Source organism: Sciurus vulgaris (assembly GCF_902686455.1).
Source record: "Sciurus vulgaris genome assembly, chromosome: 1".
NCBI classification, from domain to species: domain Eukaryota; kingdom Metazoa; phylum Chordata; class Mammalia; order Rodentia; family Sciuridae; genus Sciurus; species Sciurus vulgaris.
Genome location: NC_136461.1, coordinates 103,044,281 through 103,071,657, shown reverse-complemented (window position 1 = coordinate 103,071,657; position 27,377 = coordinate 103,044,281). Strand labels below are relative to the sequence as shown.

General features: G+C 35.9%; 1 protein-coding gene across 2 annotated transcripts in view; it reads left to right on the top strand.

Moving 5' to 3' along the window:
• TRIM33 (tripartite motif containing 33) overlaps positions 1–6,531 on the top strand; it is a 119,281-nt gene extending 112,750 nt beyond the window's left edge. Inside the window, exons 16-20 of one of the 2 annotated variants that reach the window (XM_079135206.1) lie at positions 1,070–1,193; positions 2,532–2,606; positions 3,589–3,741; positions 5,130–5,180; positions 5,260–6,531. In XM_079135206.1, the coding sequence (XP_078991332.1) occupies positions 1,070–1,193; positions 2,532–2,606; positions 3,589–3,741; positions 5,130–5,180; positions 5,260–5,472 (616 nt within the window). In that variant the 3' untranslated portion in view covers positions 5,473–6,531. The remainder of the gene's footprint in view (positions 1–1,069; positions 1,194–2,531; positions 2,607–3,588; positions 3,742–5,129; positions 5,181–5,259) is intronic. The other variant, XM_079135207.1, reaches the window with a different exon arrangement.
• Positions 6,532–27,377: the final 20,846 nt, after the last annotated feature.

Sequence of the window (27,377 nt, the reverse complement as noted above, 5' to 3'; positions counted from 1 at the left end):
ACCCTCTTCACTTTCTTTTTAAATAAAAGTTAATCCAGGAGCAGTGGTACTTGCCTTTAATCTCAGCAACTTGGGAGACTGAGATAGGAGGATGGTAAATTTAAAGTTAGCCTCATCTACTTAGTGAGACCCTTCCTTAAATAAAAAGGACTAGGGATGTAACTCAGTGATAAAAGTCCCTTGGTTTAGTCCCCAGTACCAAACAGATAGATTCTAGATGTATGTATCTCAATATGTATCTGTCTCTGAATATATATATATATATATATATATATGGAGAAAATAGAAATATGAATAAATCATTTTGGAATTTATCGCTTGATAGAATTCCTGATAAAAACAAGGTATAGATTTAATCAGAGTTAAAAGATACTGGATAAGCTGGACATGATGGCACACACCTGTTGTCCCAGGGGCTCAGGAGGCTGAGGCAGGAGGTTCACAAGCCCAAAGCCAGCCTCAGCAACTTAGCAAGGCCTCTAACAGTGAGACCCTGTCTCTAAATAAAATAGAGAAAAAGACTGGATGTGACTCAGTGGTTAAGTGCCCTTGTGTTCAATCACTAGTAATCCCCCCCCCCCAAAAAAAAAAAGCGGGAGGGATGACAGGGTATATGTCTACATGCTTATGCTTGCAGATATGTGTTTGTATTTTCTGTCTTTTGACTGGCCATGAAAAAAGACTTGATTTATTGTTAGCATGTTTAGTACTTGCCAAAACAGTACAAGATACCTGAGGAACTCCATATCCCTTACTCTTTTTTCTTATTCAGGAACTAGGTCCATGTGCTGGTAATATGGGCACCTGAGAGAATTGGTCTTTGGTCTTATACAGCAAGTACTTATCATCTTTGTGCTATGAATGCATAGACCCCTGTTTAATGCAGAGTTGTCATTTTATAGTTTTTCCAAAGGTAATGACTTGAAGGATGACTTGCAAAAGTTTAGGGGGTTCATATCAGAATTGGAGACTAAAGAAAACAAACTAGAAATCTGCTTCCAGACAACTACCTTCTGTAGGGCCGGCTTTGTTATAATTACATGGACTGATTGCCTGTTTCCCTATTTAGTGGGGACTGGATATGCACATTTTGCAGAGATATTGGGAAGCCAGAAGTTGAATATGATTGTGATAATTTGCAACACAGTAAGAAGGGGAAAACAGCACAGGGGTTAAGCCCCGTGGACCAAAGGGTAAGTGTCACGTAAGTTGATTTGTTACTGGGAATTCTGTAGTTACTTGTTGATACATCCTACTTTTTTTTTTTCCCTATGTAATATACAGATAATCTGATAACCTTTATTACTTTATAATCTCATATCATCTGATTGTATCATTTATCAGTGACTTCTGAAATCTTTGTTACTAGTCTTGTGCTTCAGACTCATATCCAGTTTCTTTAAATTTAACGTGTTCCAATGAAACCCTCCCCACTTTGTGGTGCTTAGTATCAAACCCAGGTCCTCATGCTTGCTAGGCAAGTGTTCCACCACTGAGCCACACCCCCAGCCCCAAGCCAAAATCTTGATATCTGATATCTATTTCAAAAAACAAAAGCAAATAACATTAAAAACTGTACTCTATCTTCCATTATTAAATGGCACCACCATTCACTTCTTGATCAGGCTAGAATCCTATTAGAAATGAGAAGAAAAAAATTAAACCTGACTTTTCTTATTTCCCCCACTACTGCCACCATAGACATCTATCATGATCTCTTTCTCAGTCTTACTTTTTGGTACAGGGGATCAATCCTGGGGCACTTTACCACTGAGCTACATTCCCAGCTGTTTTTGTTTTTATTTTATTTTGAGACAGAATCTTGCTAAATTATGATCCTCCTGCCTTAGTCTCCTGAGACACTGGGATTATAAGTGTGTACTACTGTATCCAGCCCTTGTAATTTCTTATCTAGGCTTTTATTATAACTTTGTAACTTATCTCCCTGCGCTTCTCTTGCCCCTTAGTCCATTTTTCTATTCTGTAGTATTCTTAAAAAAAAAAAAAAAAAGGTAAACAAGTCTGTCACTTCCTTTCCTTGCTTAAAATCCTGTTTCCCATAATTTTAAAAATAAAATCTGAAGCCCTCTCCTTACTTCAGAATTCTGCTGATCTGATCTGTAGTCTTATTTCCAAAGTCAAAATATCTGTCACATCATTCTGTGCTCATTAGAGTTAAGTTTGATTCTACTCTGATATATATACTTGCAAAATCCTCCACTGAGGAGGAAGTATATGTTTAAGATGTATAAATTTACATTAAAGAAGTTGAAAAAAAATAATAAAAAAGTTGAAGTAAATAGAAAACTACAAATGTAAAATGCATTTCAAGGTATTGACTATATAAAAAAGATTATGTGGACTGGGTTTGTGGGCTCAGTGGTAGAGTGCTCTCTTAGCATGTGTGAGGCCCTGGGTTTGATCCTCAGCACCACATAAAAATAAATAAAGGTGTTGTGTCCATCTACAACTGTATATCTTATTAAGTGAAAGAAATACTTCATGTGTCTTCTTTTTCTTTTGGGGGCCAGAAATGTGAACGTCTTCTGCTTTACCTCTATTGCCATGAATTAAGTATCGAATTCCAGGAGCCTGTTCCTGCTTCGGTGAGTTGGTATACCGTAAATACTATCTCCCTAGTGAAGAAGTCTCACCTTAGTCTGGGCCTGTGTCAAAATTCATTCTTCTTGAATGAGCTCCTCAGCTCACACACTCTGGAGAAATTTTGCAAGTCAGTGCTTTTTGTTTATCCAAGTAGTAGTCATCTGCTTCTAGAAGGTGTTTCTTTTCAGTTTAGGGATTTCACAGTTGAAAATGACTTTTAAATTTAATCTTTTTACAGAGTATTTAAATAGTTGCTCTGTGTTTACTTGTTTTCCAAGAGTAAAAATATTTGACCATGGACAAAGTCAGAACACTAAATGATGTACATTTTTTAATGTTATTCCAATCTTTCTTCCAGTGTTGCTAAGCTGAAACTTATAAGTGATAATTTCTAGGATGTCTTCTATAAGACATCATATTCTAATCATAATAATCTATTTTGTAACTTTTCTCCTTTAGAAAAAAAGTCTCTTTAGGAGTCTTAAAATACGAATGAGCCAAATACGGCCTTAAGTCTACTGGTATAGGCCGCCCTTGCTGATTGCTTTCTTTCTAAATCTACTTATTATCTTGGGAGACTGAGACAGGAGAATTGTGAGTTCATAGCCAGCCTTAGCAAAAGTGAGACACTAAACAACTCAGTGAGACCCTGTCTCTAAATAAAATACAAAATAAGGCTGGGGATATGGCTCAGTGGTTGAGTGCCCCTGAGTTCAATTCCTAGTACCCTTCCCCCAAAAAATAAAAATAAAAAAGAAATTAAATCTACTTATTAAAGATTTGTCTTTGTTGAATTCTGTAACCATGGAGATTGGTACATATTTTGCAGTAAGATTTGGTTTTTATTATATATATAATAAAAATGGGCAGAAGATTTAAAGTATATTCACTATTTCCTAAATGTGATTAATATGCTATGCATTTTTAAATTAAACAGGTCGGCATTTTAGAAAATTCTTATCTGCCCTTATTTATTTATTTTAGATACCAAACTACTATAAAATTATAAAGAAACCAATGGATTTATCCACCGTGAAAAAGAAGCTTCAGAAAAAACATTCCCAACATTACCAAATCCCAGATGACTTTGTGGCTGATGTCCGTTTGATCTTCAAGAACTGTGAAAGGTTTAATGAAGTATGTTAGCTTCCAACCTATAGATTATTGTTATTATTATTTTTATTTTATTTTATTTTAGTTTAGTTTTAGTTTTTGTTTGCTTATTTGTTTTTTGGATTTTGTTTTACCTGCTAAAGGAGTTTTCTAATTTGATTCAAATATTTTCTCTGCTTCAGTCCTGTCAAAAGTAAAAATCGATTTTATTTACAGCTCCAAAGAAGAAAGTTTGCTATGTATAATTTGGAGTATATAATTAAATATATTAAGAATATTATCAAATATTCCTTCCTAAATGAGTTGAAGGTTGGATTAAGTATGGAAAGTAGTCTTGCAGTTAAGTAGATTTTGTGGAATATGATTATAAATAGCCTGCGTTTTGGATACTTTTAGAAAAAGCATATATACCCATGTTGAATTTTATTATTGACCACATAAATGTAGAACCTTAAAAGCATGAACACATCTTTGTTGACTCATCTTGAATAATAGCTTGTAATGTATAATGATGAGTTATCCGATTTTAGCAATGCTACTTTTATTAACTTTGGGGGATTTTTGTTTGTTTATAAGGATAAGAGTGAGTTATATATACCTCAAGAAGAAGTATGTTACTTAACATTTTGTGTTTATCTTTGGAAAAAGTCAAGCCTGTTGTGGAAGTTTTCATTTCAGAAGAAAATGGAATTGGATGAGAATCCATAAAATCTTTATAAAGATTAATCTTTTTATTGCTGATGAAATTTGGGTGCCATATGACTTACTAAAATAAATCACATTGAGTCAAAGTCTATTGATAGTTGTCTCTGGAAGCATCCAGATGGCATTTTAATATTAAAAACCTAACATAATTCTTATAAGTTTAAAAGTCTAGTTACCTTTATAACAATATGCCACAGTGTAAATTAGTAAAATCTCTCAAATTTAAATTTTGAAATACAGTCCCAAGTTCTTTGTCTTATTTTTAATCAGTTTTATGGTTTTCAAATACATGTGCTTTTATGAACTATAGTTGACAAGATCCTCTTACCTACTTTCATAATTTGTGATTATTTCCTTAAAGATAGAAGTCTGGTTATTCAAAATTTGGCAGTTTTTTTTTAAAACAGCATTTCTTTTATTATTTGTTTCACAGATATTTTTCTCTTGAATAGATTGATGTGTTCTGACCAATTCCTGCTAAGATTAACCTCACTAATTTAGAATGAGGCAATTATTGAGTTTTCACAGTAGCTTTGTAAAGAAAGTGGTTCCTTGTTCTATAGAATTTTAGAAGGCACTTAATCTGGTTATAGCAATTTGTTCTCCCTAGTATGGCTGACTTTCGTCACCAATCCTGTGCAGTCTCATAACTCTAGAAAGGATTATAATTTCCCTTTTTTTTTTTTTGACTCTGGTGTCCTTTTTAGATGATGAAAGTTGTTCAAGTTTATGCAGACACACAAGAGATTAATTTGAAGGTAAGCTTTTCAGACCATGCAAACTTGGTGAAGGAATATGCATTACCAATAGGTGAATATTCCTATCTTTTGCTTGCAGGCTGATTCAGAAGTAGCTCAGGCAGGGAAAGCAGTTGCATTGTTCTTTGAAGATAAACTCACAGAGATCTACTCAGACAGGACCTTCGCACCTTTGCCAGAATTTGAGCAGGAAGAGGATGATGGTGAGGTAACTGAGGACTCTGATGAAGACTTTATACAGCCCCGCAGAAAACGCCTAAAGTCAGATGAGAGACCAGTACATATAAAATAAAATGACATGGACTTAAATCAGTTGTTTAAAAAAAGAGAAAGAAAGGAAAGGAAAAAAAAGCCTTTTATTTAAGTGTTGCTGAAATATTCTGCCTATGGTGGGCACCTCCTTGAAGAAGCTGATAGCTTTTATACAGTATTAGATTGAAATAATGGACAGAAAACATTCTTGTCAATAAAGGGGGAGAGAACTCTATTTGCAACTTTAAAGTAAAAACAAAAAGTAAAAGTAAAATGATTTGAGGATTTGTTACTAACGAGGATGATTCTCTGATTATTAGAAATGGCAAATGTTTATGATCATGTGGTATTGATTGGTACAGGTTACTGGGTATACAAGTAAACATGTAAGGCTCATGTTGTTTGATAAATTGTCTCTGAATTAGAGTGCAATTATTAAGGCAACTTTTAAGCCTCCCCCTACACACACATTAACATACTTTGTTGTTTTCTAGTGAAAAATCAGTGTAACTCAGATTCCACTTTAATGTCAATGCAGTTATGCATTGAATCATGCCATTATATTTTTTTCTCATTTTGATGCTGTTGGGTCTTAGTTTTTTTAATTGATTTAAAGAGCTCAACAGCAGTTTTATTTTCTACTCTTACTTAGGACCATTGATCATCATTTAATCAACTTCAATGGTCTGTTGAAATAAATATGGTAACTTTTCAGTAGTGGATCATATAAAACAGTAGTCATTTCCAGAAAACACTTCCACACAGTTGTACTTCCCAGTCACATCATCTGATCATGCAGTTATTCCCATGAAAGGCAGAATGTTTGTTTCAAAATTAATCTAGTTTTCTGTACATGTAAATTTGATTGAGAAGGTGACAGCTGGCTCTTATCCAGTCTTCCTTCGTATCAGTTTTCTGATAGACCACTATTGGCAAACAGTAATCTGTCAACTACCAAATGTGTATAATTTTCTGTATTTCACTTTGTCTTATTTGTAAATAGTGAACTAAAACTTCTGGCAGATCAGCAACATTTGCTGAGCCTGTTTTTTAAGCTAATGTGTATTCTTACTAATGTTCCTATCAAGAATGGATTTGTAATATATGCTGTCTATTTCTAATGTTCACATTCATATTTTGAGGTTCTATCTTATTTTAATAGAGAACAGACTTCTCAAAATCTTCAGAAGCAGCTTATTATTGAAATATCAAAATATTGAAATAAACCCGGTGGGGTTAGATTACTCATCCGTCCACCAAGTGGGACATTTGCATGGACTGGGGGCTTAAAGGACTTAGAAGAGACCTGTAAGTAAATCCTGAAAATGAGCCAATCCCCACTTGAATGGTTACTGGAGTAAACCCACCTTTGCTACCCTGATTATAGTACCCGAGGCAGATAAACCAACTTGATTCTGGTTCATTTTTCTTCTCTTCATCTGTGATGTTCAGATTCAAGATGTGTGTTCTAGTTTGTGTACAGGCTTCTCTTTTGTTGGATTAAAAATTTTAGTCCTACTTTTGTATGGACATATTAGAATATAAAGTGACCAAAACAGAAGAATTTGCCATTAAATATTTTTCAGACGTCAGCAGATTTGTGGCAAATCATTCACCTTTTTAAAAATTCAGCTTAAGCAATTCAGACCATAGACTACTCAGATTATTTGACATAATTGTCTAAGAAGCAAATATTTTTTAGTGCGTATTGAATCAAATAAAGTGCTCTAAAGAAATTATTTTAAAGATTTCTTTGGGTTTTTCTTTCTTAACAAGGGATGGGGGTAAACAGGGATGTGTTTCAGGCCTTCTGATGGTGTATTTAAACAGTACCGATTCTATTGCTTATTTACTTTTATCCTTTTGGCTTCTCTTTTCCTTTTATTATAAATTAAGCTTTTTAAAAGTAGACCAAACTTTTATCATTTTACTCAGATTTCAAATTCCTAAGAAGAGGATTTTTTAGAAATTTTTTAATTTTTTAAATTTTATTTTATTTTTTTGTAAGGGGAAAAAATAATTTAAAAATGCTTTTCCCTATGCCTGCTTCCCTTTTCCACAACATCCATGATTTCAATAAATAGATATATATCTAAGGGCACAATTTTGAAAAGTATAACTTCATTTTATCAAGCCTTTTTGAGTTCTAATATTTTGTAATTGCTCTTCATATACTTTTTAATATTCTTAGCTAATAAATCATAGTAGGTTCTGTCAGATACAGGGGAGAACAAATTTTAATTAAATACTTCTCAGTATTTGGAACCCTAAAAGATAATATGTTCCCATAAAAATATTCTCACGTTAAGTAGATTTTTTTATTTCCCTTTTGTTTCTTTTAAGATTGGTTAAATCAGTTCATTAAAAAGCCATATAAAATAACATAGACTTTTAGTAGGCTATATTTAATAGGTTCCATTTCTGTTAGCAAAGATAATTTTTACTGCTGAGGAGTTACTATTAAATTAGTATCTGTCAATAAGCCACTTTTAAATGAAGATACTCAGTTTAAATGATATTAAAACTTTTTTCTTGCACACCAATCATTGTGTTTCTAACCTCATTTGTCCAGTTCTAACATAACTGTGGTTACAAAGTACAAAACTTAGTTATATGTTTTTCCTATTAATTTATGTTTTTTAAAAAATACATTGAATTCCTGAAGGCAGTTATTGTTATACTCTCTCATATTTGTATTATTTGTTAAGAGGTAGTACTTTAGATTTGAAGAAAAGTTCACATAATAATGTTTCCTTAAAAGCTTTCAAAGTTTTGGCCACAGTTATTTCTCCCATCAGAGAAATGAGAACAGTGTTCCGCAATCTGTTCTGCTGACCCAAATTTGTGTTTTTTAGCACTTGGCTCAGCTGATTCACTGAGCTAAGAAACTGCTTTATAAGGTGCAGTGTGTGAAAGTTCCAAATATGATTAGATCATAGATTATGCTGTATGTACAAACATCAAACCATTACTGAAATGATAAGGTATTAGATCTGCTATTGAAGTTATTCTTTTGGGAATCAACAAGTTGGTTCTTTCTGACTTCTATTTCTTACATAAGGGATTTTTAGATAATTTTAAAAGTTAGTTAATTCTCAATTGTTTTCTTATAAAAGATTTTGAGATTTTTAGTTAATCCAAAGAAGTAATGCTTTAAAGTGTGCAAATTGTAGATTTATCAATTACCTCAGCAGGTATCCTGCCATTTAATTATTAGTGATTAGTGTGGATAAGCCAGTAGATTCAAGTCTTCCGACTATGCCCTTGGATTGTCTTACTATCGAAAATGGGACTAGATGCTGTTACTCCCTTCTCCCTTAGCCTTTACATCCTGTACCCACCCTCATTTACATATAGTACAAAAAAATCTAATTTTTTTGGACTGGGAATGTAGCTCAGTGATAGAAATGTTCCTGGGTTCAATCTCCAGTACTACCCACCCCTATCCACATAAGAGAAGGATCTCATTTCTTGTCAGAACTAGCATTGCTCATTTGTCTGCTCAACACTGGATCATTGAGTTGTTATATAAAAATCTGCCCATTCCAAATCCCTTAATTAAAACAATCATTTTTAATTTGTATCATGAATTCTTAATTTATGTCACCTATATTTATTATCTGCTGAAGGTGATTCAAGATTTTCAAGGTGTATTATAGTTGGATCATGTATCAGATGTGGATGTTAATTTTTTTCCCCTCCCAGTTATCTCCTCCTTGATAAAGCAATAACACTGCTTTAAGTCTGTTGCCTAATAGCATGTCATAATTCTCTCCTGGATGGTGATTTTATAGGAAAGTTTGTATGCATATCACCCAATCTATCTTTTAAAAAAAATTAAGAAATTTAAATGTATGCTGGAAGTAATAACAATATATTGTGGCATTTTATTTTAAAAATTGGGGAAAGTTGCATATTTTTTTAAAAGTAGGTGTTTGAGTAAAAAAAAAATTGAAGGTACTTTTTTAAGGAAAAAAATTTATATGCCACAGTTTACATAGACATTTCAGATTTCAACATGTACTCTTGAATATAATGGCTTCTTTTACTTGGCCAAAGGCATGTTTTACTTGGTCAAAATGCATTTCTTCCATCTTGGTTTCTTATGTTTGCTTACATGGTCCTTTATATATTTTTATTGAATCTTAGAAACAAAACTATCTTAAAAATTAATTTGGGCATATTTGTCATATCAAGCTACAGAATGTATAAAATTAAATTTAGCCCTTTGTAGCAAGTGATCTTTAAAAATTGAAAATTCTGTATTAAATTCACCAAATTGACATGTGGGAAGGCACCAAAATGATTTTGCAAGCACCATTGCAATATTCCCATTCAATTGTGGCCTAAATTTCATTCTTAAGAATGAAATGCATGTCTGCTCCTGGTCTGAAAAATGTAGGCACTTACTATGTTTTAAAACAGCGAAACATGTATATAAGCCTATAAAAAAGATTTGTGCAATTGGAAAGCCTGTAATTTTTCTGTTGACGTACCTACACACAAAAGGGTTAAATTCACAGCCTTACTAGTTCCTTGCTTCCAGTATTTCAACTGGTCTTCTCCCTTCATTATTACTACTACTACTATTATTTTTGCACATAGTTAACTGCCCTTCAATATGATTCTTAAAGAAAAAGTGCTGTTTCTGTGGTATTGTATTCTCTAAATGATCATATTTAATTTTTTTAAACAAGGTTGCAGTTTCTAATTGTTCCGTTCCTGTGTTTTTTGCTGGTGTGTAATAAGAGCAAGTTTTTCTTTTCATGGTTATTTAATACATTAGCTGCCTGTAAATAATTCTTGTTACAATGCTCTGGAATGTGTTGTAGAAGTTGTATTAGATTAGTTTAAAGCCTTGTTTGAAAAACCACATTGTTTTGGTTATTTCTATTAAATTAGAAAAATTGAAAACATTTTCAAATGAATTTCTTTTTCTTCCCTCTTCTGTGAGTTGGAACTTCATAATTTTAATTCTTTTAAAAAATGTATTTCAGGCTCCGGAGAAATTGTCGTGAACAAGATAAAATATAACCTCTGACTTAGACTCTTAGAATACTGAGTGTTGTGATAGGGATCAATACAGAATATAGTTGGAACACACAGGAAAGAATCTAACCCAAACTTTGTTGTCAGGGAAATGATCTCTTTCACTCATAATATATATAGGTCAGTGAACCAGGCAAAGAGAGAGTGAAAAAAAGATACAATACACAGAAGCCTGTGAGTGGGGGTGGTGGGGGAGTATGTATTTCAAGAACTGGAAAGTTCAATTCAGCTGTAACTGTATAAGTTGGAGTGGTAAAATAAACTGAAGAACTGAGCAGGATCCTGTTCAAGTAGTTTGCAAGAGATGTGAAAGGGTTTTGGCCTTAAACTGAGACCAACAAGCAGTCCTTGAAGAATTTTAAGCAGATAGGAATGAACAGTTGACATAATCAGATTTGCACTTTTGAAACAAGTTTAACTGTGAAGAATGAATTATGGAGAAGTGCGGAGCTGAGGACAAAATTGTAGGCTATAAATAATCCATGTGAACCTTAAAACCAACAATCTGGCAGTGGAATGGAGGATAACTGTTGAATTTTAAAGAAAAATAGACCAATAATTGAAGCCAAGAGGTTGCTAGCATCTATTAAAAGAGGAAATAAGAGGAGAAAGGAATAACTTATGAGTGGAGGTGGGTGCTGAGTTCAGTTTAGGATATGTTGAGTTTGAGGTACTGAGGGGCAATAAGGTGCAGGTGTCCATGGTTCTGGCACTCATTAGAGATCCCTAGACTGGAGATAGCCTGTAAGACCCATCTGTCAGGAATCATGCCTATTTTTATTCACTAGTGAATATGTCAAGCTCATGATAGGCAAGTGTCTTAAGTTGAGCTAACAACATAATAATTGGTAACTAAGCAATATAAGAGAAGGAAATTTATAGAATGAGAATTATTAAAAGAGCAGAGGAGACAGTAGTTAAGGAGTAGAAAACGAAAACATCATAAAGACCTGTTTTAGGTGGGAAGAAAGGAAAGTGATAATAGCACATAAGAGAAAGGGGTTTCAAGAAGGAGTGGTGTATTTATTAATGATATTAAGTGTTGGCAAAAGATAAAGTGGCCATTGAGTTCAGCTGTGTCAGAACCATAGCTGACCTTGGTAAGAGCTGCTTCAGATTGAGTAGCAACAAGGGGTCTGTTGGTTAAATGAATGAGGCATGGAAGGAACAACTGATTCTTCCAAGAATTCTGGCTTTAGTTTTTCTTTAGGTTATACAGAACTTAAACATCCATGAATAACCAAGTAAAATATTCGAGTAGAAATTCCTAATGTAGGTGAATTTTGTATAGCTAAAAATCCCTGCGGTTTAGCCACCAAACAGGTTTAGATTTCAACCCTAGTTTTGCCAGTGCCTTTATGATCTCATTTGGCTTTTTGTGAAGTGAGGATAATCATATCCAGTTCATGAATTTAGGTCATAGCATATGGTTGACACATAGTTTTTCACAAACACTTGGTTTCCTTTTTCATGTCTTCTATAACCATGAAAAGGGGCAGTTGGAAAATAATTTCTTCTGTTTTACTGATGAGATGAGAAATGGCTTACATACTGGACTTCACATCCTTTAAATCTGTCCTCAGCTCTTAAAAATTAATGTAATCAGTTGATTCTACATTAATTGACTCTAGAATTTCTAAATTCAGTAAACACCCACAATAGACTTTGGAGCTTTAAAAAATAAAAATACTAAAAAATGAGTTGATAGAAAAAGAAACTTTGTCTCAAGCTTCCTCCTTTTCATGTCATTTGGTTTCAGGTGGTAGTAAACCTGCCATCGTTTTTTCATTTGTAAATAGTGATCTGGAAAGGTGGTGATACATAGGGATCTTTGTTTCTGACATTACACAGACTTTGTTCCCTGATGATGACATAAAATACTTGGAAAACTGGATAAGATTCATTTTTATTTTTAAAAATCTTTAATTATAAAGATATTCAAAACTCTACCCCACCATCTATGTAGCATTATTGCCAAAAATATTGACCCTGAATGTGTCTTATGGAATAAATAAAAGTGGAATGTAGGACATTTATAAAAGAGCTCTGCTTTGTATTCTTTAAAGAAAAAAAGAAAAAAAAAAAAAAAAAGTAAATGTCTTAAACAAGTTAGGAGACTGTTCCAGATACAGAAATTGAGTGTATAGTAAGTGAACTTGGATTTGATTTTTGAATTACATAAACTCAGTCTCTGAAGATGCTTCAAGAACATCTCAAAAATTGGTATATGAACTTACATAATATGGAATAATGTTTAATTTTCTTAGATATGACAGTGGTTTTGTGCTTGTGTAGAAAAATATCCTTTTTTGGAGATGCATGCTGAGATTACTAGAGATGAAATGTCATTCTCTTTGCAACATTTCAATGGTTAGGTAAAAGTGTGCATTGTGTGTGTGTAAAATACATATGAGATACATCAGATGCAGCAGAATAATATACCGTCAGTCTTAGTGTAGATGGATTTTGTCTCAACTGCTTTGTATGCTTGAAATAAAAAAAAAATAAAAAGTGGCCTGGGGATATAGCTCAGTGGGTAGAGTGCTTGCCTTGCAAGCACAAGGCCCTGTGTTCAATCCCCAGCACTGCAAAAAAAAAAAAAAAGAAGCTTAGTGTGGGATTGAACAAAAATCACAAATACAGAGAAGTAGCAGTATTAAAAAATGATAATTGCTCTGAAGACTGTGACAATCCTTTTACTTAAATGACTTCAGAACAGGCTAAGCTCCAGAAGGAAGGCAAAGCCTAATGGCCAATGTAACGGTGGAGTCAGTGAGAGACTTTCAAACCTGGAACTTCAAAAGATGATACAGTCAGTGAAGAAATAAACCAAAATATGCTACCTCAGAAGAGTAAGAAAATTGGGTGGAGAAGAGTGGATTCCCCCCTGAAAATTTGTGTTCGAGGCTGACAAACCAGTTTGGAACTTAAACTCATGTGGTTAAAAAAAAAAAAACTTAAGAAATTAAAGTTGTCAGGTTTGAAACACTATCTGGGCAATTAACAGAAGCCCATGTTTCCTTACTTTTGAAAGGAAAGCACTTTAAAGCCAATCTAAAAGAATTTTCATAGATAGCATTCTAGTTATCTTGAATTCTTTGTCAGTCACAAAAAAGACAAAATGAATAGAAACAGGAGAATCTAAGTTGCAAAAACTGCAGATATTAGAATTATTGGATGAGAGGGTTCAAAGGCATATTCTTTTTTTAAAAAAAAATTTAAGCGTCTCTACAATCAAATTACATTACAGTACTAATTTGACTTTTGGGTGACAGGGGGCTGGGGATTGAGTCTATATGCATGCTAGGCAAGCACTTTACCATTGGGCTATGACTCCAGCCAGCCCTTGGCATTGTTGATGATACAAAAAAATAGTGTCTTTTGATACTTGATCACTTAAATTCTATGCAATTTGAAATATGTAAGGAGTAGAAAAGATTGTTAAAAAGTCAACAAGGAACAAGATATTTAGCATTGATGGAGCTGGGCAGAGTGGCACACCCCAGCAATTCTAGCAACTCAGAAGGCTGAGGCAGCAGGATCTCAATTTCAAGGCCAACCTCAGCAATAGTGAGACCCTATCTCAAAATAAAAAGGGTATTAGAGTACCAGAAGGAGATTACAGAGAGCATGGTATTTTGGTTAAGAATTTTCTAAATTTGATTAAAGTCACACATTCTTAGATTCGAGGAGTCTAAGAAATAGCATCTAGACGCACTGAACTAAGTTCTACGAGGTAGATAATGTCTAGGAGTATAGAGAAGGAAATCAGAGTGATACCCTTAAGAACTGAGGGAAAGTTGTCAATCTAGAATTCTGTACCTGACAAAACTAAAAAATGGGGCAAGGACATTTAGTGAAAGCTTTTAATCCCTCCTAAATACCACTCTTTGGTATTTGTCTAACAGAATTAAAGTCAACATACTTTAGAGATACATAGTTCACAATGACCAGGTTAAGGAACCAGTTTAGATGTCCATCAACAGCTCAATGAATAATAAAGAAAATGTGACACATATATACACAGTGGAGTTTTATTCAGCCACAAAGAAGAACGAAATTATTCTATTTGCAGGAAAATGGATAGAACTGGAGGCCATAATTTTGAGCAAAATATGCCAGGCTTGGAATCTAAGTTTTAATTATTTTCCCTCATGTGGAAGATGGAGGGAGAAAATAGGAAAAAGGGGTGCTATGTTAGTGAAAGGGTGGCCATTAGGAATACAGGGACTTGGGGGAGGAGGGTGTTTTGGAGTGAAATTGATCATCTTGTGTTTTTATAGGTGTTTGTGTGGAAATGTGCCACAGTGAAGCCCATCATTCTGTGTAATTGAGATGCATCAATTAAAATAGAAAACAAAAAATGAAAATATCAATCTCATTGAATGAATTTTTCAGTGCTCCAAGAGAATAGAAGGAAGCCGAGTATGATGGCTTATGCCTCTAATCCCAGTAGCTCAGGAGGCTGAGGCAAGAGGATCATAAATTCGTCTCAGCCTCAGCAATTTAGCAAGGCCCTATCTCGAAATAAAAATGACTGGGGATATAGTTCAGTGGTAAGTGACCCCTGGGTTCAATCCCACCTACAAAAGAGAGACAGTGTGGGTGGGGAGGGAGAGAGAAAAAAGAAGAAATGAAAATGTAGGACAGAAAAAGGGGTGGTGAGCAAATAAAATGGTAAATGAAAGTGCAGGGTGAAGTTGCACACATCCATAATCCCAGTGGCTCAGGAAGCTGAGGCAGGAGGATCAAGAGTTCAAAGCTAGCCTCAGCAATTTATCAAAGCCCTAAGCAATTCAGCAAGACCCTGTCTCTCAATAATATATAAAAAAGGGCTGGGGAAGTGACTCAGTGCTGTTAAACTAATCCCTCGGTTCAATCCCCAGTAACAACAACAACAAAAAGAAGGTAAAACAAAGTAATGATGTTATTTTTGGTGAGTTAAAAAATAGAGAGCTGAGGGCTGGGGAGATAGCTCAGTCGGTAGAGTGCTTGCCTTGCATGCACAAGGTCCTGGGTTCCATCCCCAGCACCGCAAAAAAAAAAAAAAAAAAAAAAATAGCTGAATGACTTTCAGCATTATGATGTAATAAGTTCTGCTTATTGACTTCCAAGGGAAACATGAAAATTATTAAAAACAGATATGTAAAGCCTCTGTAAATGACCCTGTGGATAAACATCAGATAAAGAAACAACCGATTCAAGAAAACCCATGAAAATTCTGTAGGTTGTGTCTGATATCTAATCCTATATGGATTATCCTATATGCTCCTCCCTCCTCATTAGCTCCTTGGGTATGACTCCAGCCAGCCCATGGCATTGTTGATGATACAAAAAAATAGTGTGTCTTATTAGCATCCTTATAGTGTCTTTATTAGCGGTATGGAGACTCCAGACTGCTTCACCCAAGAACACCAGGCTACCTCTGCCCCATCTTGCATTTGGAGGGATCTTTTCCTTGGAAGAGCAGGATGGCAGGGTTCTCATCCTGCCCTCATCTATTTTTGCTGGGGTTAAGTCCTAAAGAAGTGCAGTTTATACATGTAGGCTGATTTCTTTGACTGCCAGGACCCGGAAGCTGGGAAGGCTTCAGGCTACTGCCTGCCTTCAGGCAGTGAAGGTGTGTCACTCAGAAGCTTGTCACTGTCCCAATTCCAAAACCCTGATGTAGAGACTTTACTTGGGAACTTAATCAGACTATGAATTCAACTTTTCCAGAAGAAAATTTATAAAATGAAGTTAAGTTCAAACTTAAAGGCACAACACTGGAGGTTGTACTAAAAAGCAATTGAGATTGAAAGTACTTTCTAAACTAGGTCCTCTAAAGTCTGTAGGGAAGGACTAGGCAGTAAGCTCATAGGAGCTCTCCTGAGATTAGAACGAATACAAAACAGACCTCAGAAGGTCCTTCAGAGAAGCCAGAGGTGGTGGAATTAGTTTGTAGAGCAATCAGTGGTGATTAATATCTGGGCGTGTCGAGGAAAGAGTAAGGTCGGCCTAAAACTTAAGCCCTTTCAAAGAAATTGGACATGACCAAAGCTGTGACCATCTGTGGATCACAGCAGAGGCTTAATAGTGATGGAGGGGAGAAAATACACTTCACTAAGATAGTCACTAAGCAATAACAAATCCCAGGGATGCAAGAGGGAAAGGATCACCCAGAATTGCTACAACCTATTATCTAAAATATCCAGTCCCTAACACATACCAAGTATGCAGCTCACATACTGAAAATACAAACCGGCAACAGAAAGAGTGACTAGATGTCAGGTTATTTAAAAAAAAAAAAAAAAAATTTAAAGGTTGCCATTAAAAACGTTCCAGGGGGCTGGGGATGTAACTCATTTGGTACAGTCTTGCTTTGCAAGCACAAAGTCCTGGATTCAATCCCCAGCACCACCAAAAGAAAAAAATGTTCCAGAACATGCTGTGCACACTGGTGCACCTTGTAGTCCCAGCTACTCAGCAAACAGGAGGATCTTTTGAACCCAAAAGTTTAAGGCCAGCCTGAGCAACATAGTGAGACCCACATCTCAAAATGAACAAAACAAAAAATTGTTCCCAGAATTAATGAAAACTGATTAAAGAAGTAGTGGAACTGGAAATGGTGATACATGCCTCTAATCCCAGCCTATGATTCTCAACAAAGAGGCTGAAGCGGGATTCCAAATTTGTGGACAACTTAGGCCCTGCTTCAAAATAGAAAATAGGTTCTAGGGATGTAGCACTGATAGTGTGCTTGTAAACCACGCATAAATAAACAGGATATAGCTCAGTGGTAGAGCACCCCTTGGGTTCCGTCCTCAGTATCACACACACAAAGTAATGGGAGTTGTGACAACAATGTCATATAACAAATAGAGAATATCAAGAGAGATTTAAAAGAAGATAGAAATTCTGGAGTTGCAAAGTACAATAGCATTTGCAAGAGAGACTCATTGGTACACTTTGTAACTCGGAGAAGTAATAAAGGTAGACCAAAAGGACAGAGGACTTAAAAAAAAAAAAGAATGTTGCTTCAAAACAACTCGATGACAACTTTAAGCACACCGACACAGGCATAAGGAAGCATCAGAAGGAGAGAAAGAAAAACAATACTTAACAGCCAGAAACTCCCCAAATTAACTGAAAAAAATAAAATAACTTGCACATCCAGAAATCTGTATGAACCCAAGTGGGGTAAACACAAAGACTTTCACAGATATGTCATAGAAACAACAAATGTTGAAAGTCAAAGACAAGAAGAAAGGCAACAAGAGAAACATCCTATTTTTATGAAGATCAACAGCTGTTAGACAAACTGGAGCTAGAAGGTAGTGGATAACTTTCAAAATGCTCAAAGGAAAAAAAAAATTGTCAATCAAAAATTCTCTGTCCAGTAAAGTTCATTCAGAAATTAAGGTGAAATACACTCATAAAATGTGAGAATTTGTGGCAGACTTGTCTATACGAAATATTAAAAGAGGATTCTGCTGAAAATAAGTGATTCAAGTTGATCATTTGAATTCACCTCAGTAAAGGTAATTATGTAATTACCACATTGGTCAATACAAATGAATACAGATCCCCTCATAAAGTTGAACATTTCAAGTCAAATTCTTATAAGTAGGGGAACATCTGTATTTCCTCTTGATTGATTTTAAAACAATTGGATAAAATTATATACATAATATTTGCCCTATAAATATAAAAATTAAATGTGTGTATTTCCTAATAGCACAAAGGAGATGGGCCAGAGCAAAGTTGTACAGGAACAGGGACATTGCAGTTGGTAAAAATAGCAAGGTTTTGGATTTGTAGCATTAATGGATGTAACTTATAATATCACAAAAAGGAGAAAATTAAAACAAGTGTTACTATAAGAGCAATGCTTCTATATGGAATTTGCTCAGTATAAATTTGAAGCAGACTAATAAGATGTATATGGCAAAGACCAGATCAACTAAAAATATCCTCAAAATATGCTGTGAGAAAACATTAAAGAAATGAAAATACTACAATTAGAAAATATTCACTTAATGCAAAAGAAGCATCAATGGGCCGGGCATGGTGGCAGATGCCTGCTTCGGAGACCAAGGCAGGAGGATAAAGAAACCTCAAAACCAGCCTCAGCAATGGTGAAGCACTAAGCAACTAACTCAGTGAGACCCTGTCTCTAAATAAAATACAAAATAGGGCTGAGGATGTGGCTCAGTGGTCAACTACCTCTGAGTTCAATCCCCAGTACCAAAAGAAAAAAAAAAAGCATTAATAGAGAAATAAAGATAAAAGAGGTAAAATCAAGAAGATATGTAAATCCAACAATACCAATAATCACATTAAATATAACTGGATTAAACAATCAAAAGACAGATTGTTATAGATTCATAAAACCTGATCCAATAATATACAGGAGACACACTTTATATTTAAAACTAAAAACAAAAGAATGGGATTAGGAGTTTAGCTCAGGGGTAGAGAGCTTGCCCAATATGTATAAGGCCCTGGGTGCGGTCCCCAGCAATTTTTTTTTTTTATATATTTTTTTAGTTGTCAATGGACCTTTTTAAATTTATTTATATGCAGTACTGAGTGATCCCAGGGCCTCATGCAGGCATGGTAGGCAAGTGCTCCACCACTGAGCCATAATCCCAGCCCAATCTCCAGCAAATTAATGTAAGTAATTTAAAGGATGGCATACAATATGCAAACAGCCATCCTAAGATAGAATAACTGTACTTAAAATAGAAATTAAAACACAAAAATGATATGGAAGAACTGTTCATAAGATAAAAGGATTAATTCACCAGGGACATAAAACAGTATAAACATACAAATAATAAACCTTAGGATGAAACACCAAAATATATGAAGCAAAAGCTGACAACAAGCCATGTGTAGAGGTGTACGCCTATAAATCCAGTGATTCTGGAGGCTGAGGCAGGAGGATCTCAATTTCAAAGCCAAGCCTCAGTTAAGCAGCTCAGTAAGACCCTCCCTGTCTCTGGATATCTAAAGTATAAAAAAAGTACTGGGGATGTGGCAAGACTTCAATACTTCCCTTTCAATAATAGAACTCACTAGAAAGAATGAACAGAAGACTTGACTTGTATTATCCTACAAACCAGCTCATGTAATGGACATCTTTTAGAATATTCCTCTCAACAAGCAACAGAATATACTTTGTTTTCAAACACTAATGAAACATTTCCCAGGAAAGAGTGTTAGTCTATAAAACAAACCTCAGAAAATTTAAAAGAATAGAAATAATGCAAAACACATTCTCCAGCTACAATGGAATGAAATTAGAAATTGAGAACAAGAAAGAAATTGGGAAACTTACAAATATGTGGAATTATTAAACAATACTCCTAAATATTAATGGTTCAAAGAATAAAATAAGAAAATGCTTTGGAATGAATGCAAATGAAGATAAAACGTAACCGAACTTAGAAAATTCAGCTAGAGCCCTGCTCAGAGGGAACTTTAGAGCAGTAAATACCCATGATATGAAAAAGCTTGAATAAACAACTTAACCTTTCACCTTTAGACAGTGGGAAAAGAAGAGCAAATTAAACTAAAATGAACATAAAGAAGGGAGTAATAAAGATCAGAGCTGAAGTTATGAAATAGAGAACACCAACAAAAGCAAAACCTTGTTCTTTAAAAAGTTCAACAAATTCGACAAACTTTTATCAAAATTGACAAGAGACTCCAATTACTAGACTCTACAATGAATGATGGGACATTACAGAAATAAAAGTGTAAAAATGCTATTAGCAGCCAGACATGGTGGTGCACATCTGTAATCCCAGTCCCTTGGGAGGCTGAGACTAGAGGATCACAGTTCAAAGCCTCAGCAACTTAGCAAGGCTGTAAGTAATAAGCAACCTAGTGAGGCTCTGTCTCTTAAAAAAAAAAAAAAAAAAAGGTTAGGGGGATGTGGCTAAGTGCCCCTTGGGTTCAATCCCTGGTACCAAAAAAGTATTAGATACCCTAGATGAGGAAATGGATTTTTAGAAAGAAACTACTGAAACCGACTCAAGGGAAAGTAGACAATTTGACAGGCTTGTAACAAAGTTGAAGTAGTACTTTAGAAAACAAGGGGGGGAGGTACCCACAAAGATAAACCCAGAACCAGCTGACCTCACTGTTGAATTCTATCAAACACGAAGAATTAATAACAATTCTTCACAAATGCCTTGTTTCTTTGTTTCTTTCTGCATATTTGGGGAAATAGCTTGAGTTCATAGATCAGAAGCCAGAGTTGTTAAGATGGTGATAGAAGAAAGAAACACTTTAAATTCATCTTATGGGGCCAGATACCAAAGCCAGACAAGACCTCATCAGGAAAGAGTACACATTAGTATGTCTCATGAATGCACAAATCTCCAGAAAGTACTAGCAAACCAAATCCAGCACCACAAGAATGATACACCAAGATAAAGCAGATTTTTTTTTTTTTTTTAAACTGGGGATTGAACTCAGTGGCACTAAACCACTGAGCCACATCCCCACCCTATTTTGCATTTTATTTAGAGACAGGGTCTCACTGAGTTGCTTAGGGCCACCCTAAATTGCTGAGGCTGTCTTTGAACTTGCAATCCTCCTGCCTTAGCCTTCTGAGCTACTGGGATTACAGCCATCGCCATCATGCCCAGTGGTCAAGCAGAATTTAATCCCTGGAATGCAGAGTCAATTTTTTAACATCTGAAAGTAAATGGAATACATTAATATAATAAAATACAAAAATTACATAATGTTCCAATAAATTCAGAAGAAGCACTTAAGAAAAATCCAATGCCTTTCATGAAAAACCCTCAACAAATGAGGTACCAAAGGAAACTTCATTGACCCAATGGAGTATCTGAAAAAACCCACATTAATGTCATACTTTATATGAAAATATGGTGAAATATCATACTATGATATCATGGTGTATGACTGAATTCTTTCTCTCAAATGTCAGGAAAAAAGGATGACTGCTTCTACTACTTTTATTCAGCATCTGGAAGTCCAGGCCAGGTCAATTAGGCAAGGAAAAAAAAATCCAAATTGGAAAGGAAGACGTAAAACTATCTCTATGTGTACACATACAATTATGTATAGAATATTAGAAGGAATTCACTAAAAAACTTTGAGAACTAATTAACAAGTTCAACAAGGTTGTAGGGTCTAAGATAAATATACAAAACTTATTATTTTCTACACACTTGCAATGAGCCATCCGAAAATAAAGCAATTTTACTAGCCAGGCATGGTGGTGCACATCTGTAATCTCAGAGACTCAGGAGGCCAGCCTCATTAACTTAGTGAGACTCTGTCTCACAATAAAGAATAAAAAGGACTGTGGATGTAGCTCAGTGATAGAGCACCCCTGGGTTCAGTCCCTAGTACTGAAATAAAACAAAAGATTGCTGCTTTGGAAAACAGTCTAGCAATTGTTCAATCTATCAAACTACTGTATAAACAAAATATAGTTTATCCATACAATGGAATATTAGCCATGAAAAGAAGGAACTACTGTCATACCACAGTATGAATGAACCTTGAAAATATTCTAAATCTAAGAAGTAAATTCTCTACAGGTGTGCACATGCACACACCACATTCAATTCATAATTCCATACAAAATATTCAGCAAGAGAAACAGACTGGGAAAGTAAAAGCTAGTGTTTACTTACAGCTGGGCACTGATGGATTGGTAGGGTTGATAGCTAAAAGATATGTATTTTGGGGAGAGGTGATTTAAATGGTCTATAACTGAAAAAGATTGTGTACATCTATAAATATACTAAAAATGTTGAATTTTATACTATATGTGGGCAAATTGAATAATGTGTGAAATATCTCAATCTGAGGGGAAACCCTTTTAAACAATAAGAGAATAAAAATACTGAATAAAAAAAGCATAATAAGTTGGAAAAGGGAACTCAAAATCAGAACTTTTGGGGGGGGGGGATACCAGGATTGAACTCAGGAGCACTAGACCACTGAGCCACATCCCCAGCCCTATTTTGTGTTTTATTTAGAGACAGGGTCTCACTGAGTTACTTAGCATCTCACTGTTGTTGAGGCTGGTTTTGAACTCCTGCCTTAGTCTCTTGAACCACTGGGATGATAGGCATGCACCGTGGCACCTATAGTCTTGAATTTTTTGATGTTAGGGTTAAGATGTTAGTTACCTTTAGACATTGGGTCAAGTATGCATGTTAAAACGTCAAAGGTAACCTTTAAAAAGAATAACAAAAGTAGTGTAATATACATAGAAGGGAAAATGAGAAAATCCAAAGGAAGGAAGGAGTAGTGGTGCATTAAGCGTGATGAATAGAAAGCAAAAATAATATAAAAATAGGTCCAAATGTTAATGAATAGAAGTATAAACAGACCAAGCTCACAAAAAGGAACTTTGTCAAATTGTATTTTAAAAATCCATATAGCAACTGGACACAGTGGTGCACGCCTGTCATTCCAGCAACTTATGTCCTCCAAAACTTAGGGAGACCCTGTTTCAAAATTTAAAAATTTTTAAAAGGACTGGGGATATGGCTCAGTGATAAAGCACCCCTGGGTTCAATCCTCAGTAACAACCTCCCCCCCCAAAAGAAAAACATTAAGCATACTGACAAATTCACTACATAGTGATAAAAGGATCATTTTGCCAGGAATATATTCCTATAAAAAAAACTTGTAGCCACCAAAAACATAAATTCAAAACAGAGAAGGAGGGGCTGGGGTTGTGCCTCAGTGGTAGAGTGCTTGCCTGACACACGTGAGGCACTGGGTTCCATCTTCAGCATCACATATAAATAAACAAATAAATAAAGTATTGTGTCCATCTACAACTAAAAAAAAAATACTTTAAAAAAACCAAGTTTGGAAAGTAAAAGCAAAACAGAACTGGTAGAACTACAAAATGAAAAATCCACCATTTCAGTGACATTTTTAGGATGGGGATGTAACTCAGTAGCAAAGCACCCCTGCATTCAAGCCCCAGTACCAAACAACCCCCCCCCCAAAAAAAAAAAAAAAAAAAAAAAAACCTAAAGAAGTAATGAATGTAGGTTAGGATGGTGGTTACTTTTAGAGGGAGTCAGTGGGCTGATGGGAATGTGGCATCCTGTGTGCTTTCTGGGGCGATTAGCAGAGTTTTATTTCTTGATCTGATTTGTAGTTTCAAGAGGTGTTGACCCTATGAAAATTCACTGAATTATCCATTTGTATTATTTTTCTGTACCTGTTTCATTTTTATAATTAAAAGATTTAAATGAGTTACAAAAATAGATACAGCTTTATGCCAATAAATTTGAAAATTTAGATGAAATTAACAAGTTCCTAAAAGATTTAAACTGATGTGAATCCTTACAACTTTTAAAGAAATTAGATCTTGGGCTGGGGATATAGCTCAGTTGGTAAGAGTGCTTGCCTTGCAAGCACAAGGCCGTGGGTTCAATCCCCAGTACTACAGGGGAAAAAAAAAAAAAGAAGTATATCTTTAATTACTCATCCTCTGGAGAAAACTCTGAGAATAAATGTCTTCAGGGTTTTTTTTTTTTCTTTTAAAGATGGGTCTTTGCAGTGTTGTCCAGGCTGACCTCAAATTCATGAGCTTAAGAGATCCTCCTGCCTTATCCTTCCAAGTAGATGGGACCACAGGCACACCATAACACTCAGCAGATAAGTGGTTTTATAAATTAATTCTACTAATCATATGAAGAAGAAATAATACTTCATGAAATCACATTCAAAGAAACTAAAAAAGGAAATACTAACTCCTTTTCTATTCAATTCCCCCCCCCCCCCCAAGATAAGGAAACCCAACCAGAGGGGATCGGGGGGTGAGATTTTTCATTCTTTGCTGGACGGCCTAAGCTCATAATCTTTTCATACTGTCTCCATGTGTCAACCCTTATCCTTCAGGAATCATCCCAATTCTGTTGACATTTCCCTGCTTTCATATGCATAATCTTCCTGACTACATGTGTCCATCAGTGTGTGACTATTTGTGTGCTAATTTGTACAAGAGATTTCCTAACTGCTGAGTCTCTGGTAGATATCTATTTTTTCCGTCTACTGTATAAACTGCTGTCTACATTTACATAAACAGTAGAGTCTTGCTTTTGAAGATAAATTTTTGCCCCTTGGGATCTGCCATTGTTCTGGGCTCCAGTACACTGGTGGATGACAGGCACTTCCCTGGGCATGAGGCTGCAACAGTAGCCAGCCCATATGCTGATGTTTGGTAGTAGGAGAACCCCTGTTACTGCTTGGATAACCAAAGGGTCTGTTCCACTTGAGGTGGCTGCTGAACTTAAAAAGTGATACCTTCTTCTCCATCATCTTCCAAATCTGAGATTGTCCTTGACAATTAGGTAACACCTTGAGTGATAATAGGTGATTGTGGGTCAAGAATGTTCTCAAGGTCAGTTCAGCAAGCCTTTACAGTAGTATACAGTGTGTGATCCTTTGAGGGGCTTGACAATCTGGAATTTTTCTGGCATTAAATCCTTTTTATTTTTATATTATTAGCTAAGCTTAACATTTACTGAAATAACCATGGAAATATTTCAATATTTTAATGATGAAATGTGGTGCAAACTGGCCAAATATCAGCTCTGGTTTAGCCCAGGGACTGTGAGTTTTGGCTTTGGCTTCTTGATGAATAGTTCATTTTTCTCTTTCTCTCCCCTGCCCCTTTCTCTCCTCTCTCTCTCTCTCTCTCTCTCTCTCTCTCTCTCTCTTTCTCTCCGTTTGTGAAAGATGGATGTCAATATCACCCCTGGGGGGCTGGGGAGATAGCTCAGTTGGTAAAGTGCTTGCCTTGCAAGCACAGGGCCCTGGATTCAATCCCCAGCACCGCAAAAAAAAAAAAAAAAAACAAAAAAAAACAAAAAAACAAAAAAAAAATCACACCTGGGACATTAAAAATATTTCATAATTTTATTTTGTTTTATAACATACCAATCTTCCACTAATATAGACAATAAAAAACAAATGCTACTATCAAAACAATTACAAATGAGGAAAATTTTTGAGTTGCTTTAATCACCAGGATTTTGTATAAATTGAAATGAGTGAAGAAAATTGATAAAGGAGACCACATTAGGGCTGGACATGCCTGTAAACCCAGTGACTCTGGAGACTGAGGCAGGAGAATCACAAGTTCACGACCAGCCTCAGCAGTTTAGCAAAACCCTAAGCATCTTAGTGAGACTGTGTCTCAAAATTTAAAAATAAAAAAATTTAAAGGGCTAGCTCAGTTGGTAGAGTGCTTGCCTCGCAAGCACAAAGCCCTGGGTTCAATCCCTAGCACTGCCAAAAAAAAAAAAAAAAAATTTAAAAAAGCCTGGGGATGTAACTCAGTGATTAAGCACCCCTGTTAAATCCTCAGTACCAAAATGTATCAAAATAAGTTAAATTCCTTAACAAGAATTTAGAAAGCCTGGCTATCTACTAGATATGAGGGAGGAGAGCATACAGATTGCAAACCTGAAATTAATATCACACAAGAACCCCCTTGCCACATCTGCACGTCTGACTTCTACCTGTCCAGGTAAAGACTTTTCTCCTTGAAACCTTGGCTAACCCACTAGCAGCACCACCTTCTCATCTGAATGCTGAAGCATGAAGTCTAAATCTTTTAGATTATTACCACATGGCACTCTATGATGCTAGGTATCTGCCTGAAAGTAAATTCTAAATGCCAAACACCCCTACTCCCCAAGGAGCATCCCTTGCCCTGTCCCCCTCAAAGCTTTGCCTTCAGTCCCACAGGACTTCTTTCTCCACCATGCCTTGCTCGCAACGGCTTCCTCAGCCTGGAGCGTCCTTCTTCCTCACTTCTCACCAGATTCCACTAACGCTTAGGACAAGAGCTACCCACCCTCAGGAGGATTTCCTGGATTCCCGAGTGGGCTGGACCATTTCCTGAGTGACTGGCCTTTCTGCATCCCAGTCTCTTCAGGAGCTCATTTGTCCTTAGATGGCAGGGGCCCCACACCCAGGTCAAGTCTCTAGATTTGCTGAATGTCTCAATAGGCAAGGGTGTTCATTCCTCCGCCTCCTACCAGCCTGCCTCATTCAACTGGTAATGACTGAGACCTACTAGGTGCTGGGGCACCTTAGTCCACACTGGAACAAGGTACCTACTCAAAGAAGCTTATTCTACTCACTGACTTCAAGAGTTGTAAGTGCTGTGAAGGCCATGGTAGCACTGGGCCTCCACCTGCTCACTGGGCACATGTGCCTTGCACTTGCCTCAGTGTCTTCATAAGCCCATGTGGCCTCAGCATCCTGAAATCTTGCCATTCGATCCCCCCCACCCCCCGTACTGGGAATGCAATCTAGGGGCACTTTACCAGAGTGCTATATCCCCAGATATTTTAATATATTTATTTATTTGCATTGCTGGGGATTGAACCCAGGGCCTTGTGCTTGCAAGGCAAGCACTCAACCAACTGAGCTATCTCCCCAGCCCTATTATTTCATTTATTGAATTAATTCGTTTTGGTGCTGGGGATTGAACTCGGGGGCACAGTACCACTGAACTACGTCCCCAACCCTTTTTATTTTTTATTTTGAGACAGGATCTCACTGAGTTGCCCCGACTGGCCTTGAACTTTCAATCCTCCTGCTTCACCCTCCCAAGCTGGCATTGAATCTTGCAGGGATTGTCTCTGTTGAGGTCTGTGATGCAAGCAGAAAAAGACAAAGCTCCCTGTGGCAGTGACATGGTGACTAACCTTCCTCGCCATCCAGGCCTGTACCTTCTGCTGCCATCCTCAGCAGCTCTAAGATAGCAGCAAAACTGACTGTAGGCAGACACCATGGTCTGTGTCTTAACATCATTTAGAATAATGAGGAAGAGACAAAAGAAGGGCTTTGGGATAGGGATGGTTTATGTTTTAATGAGATCAT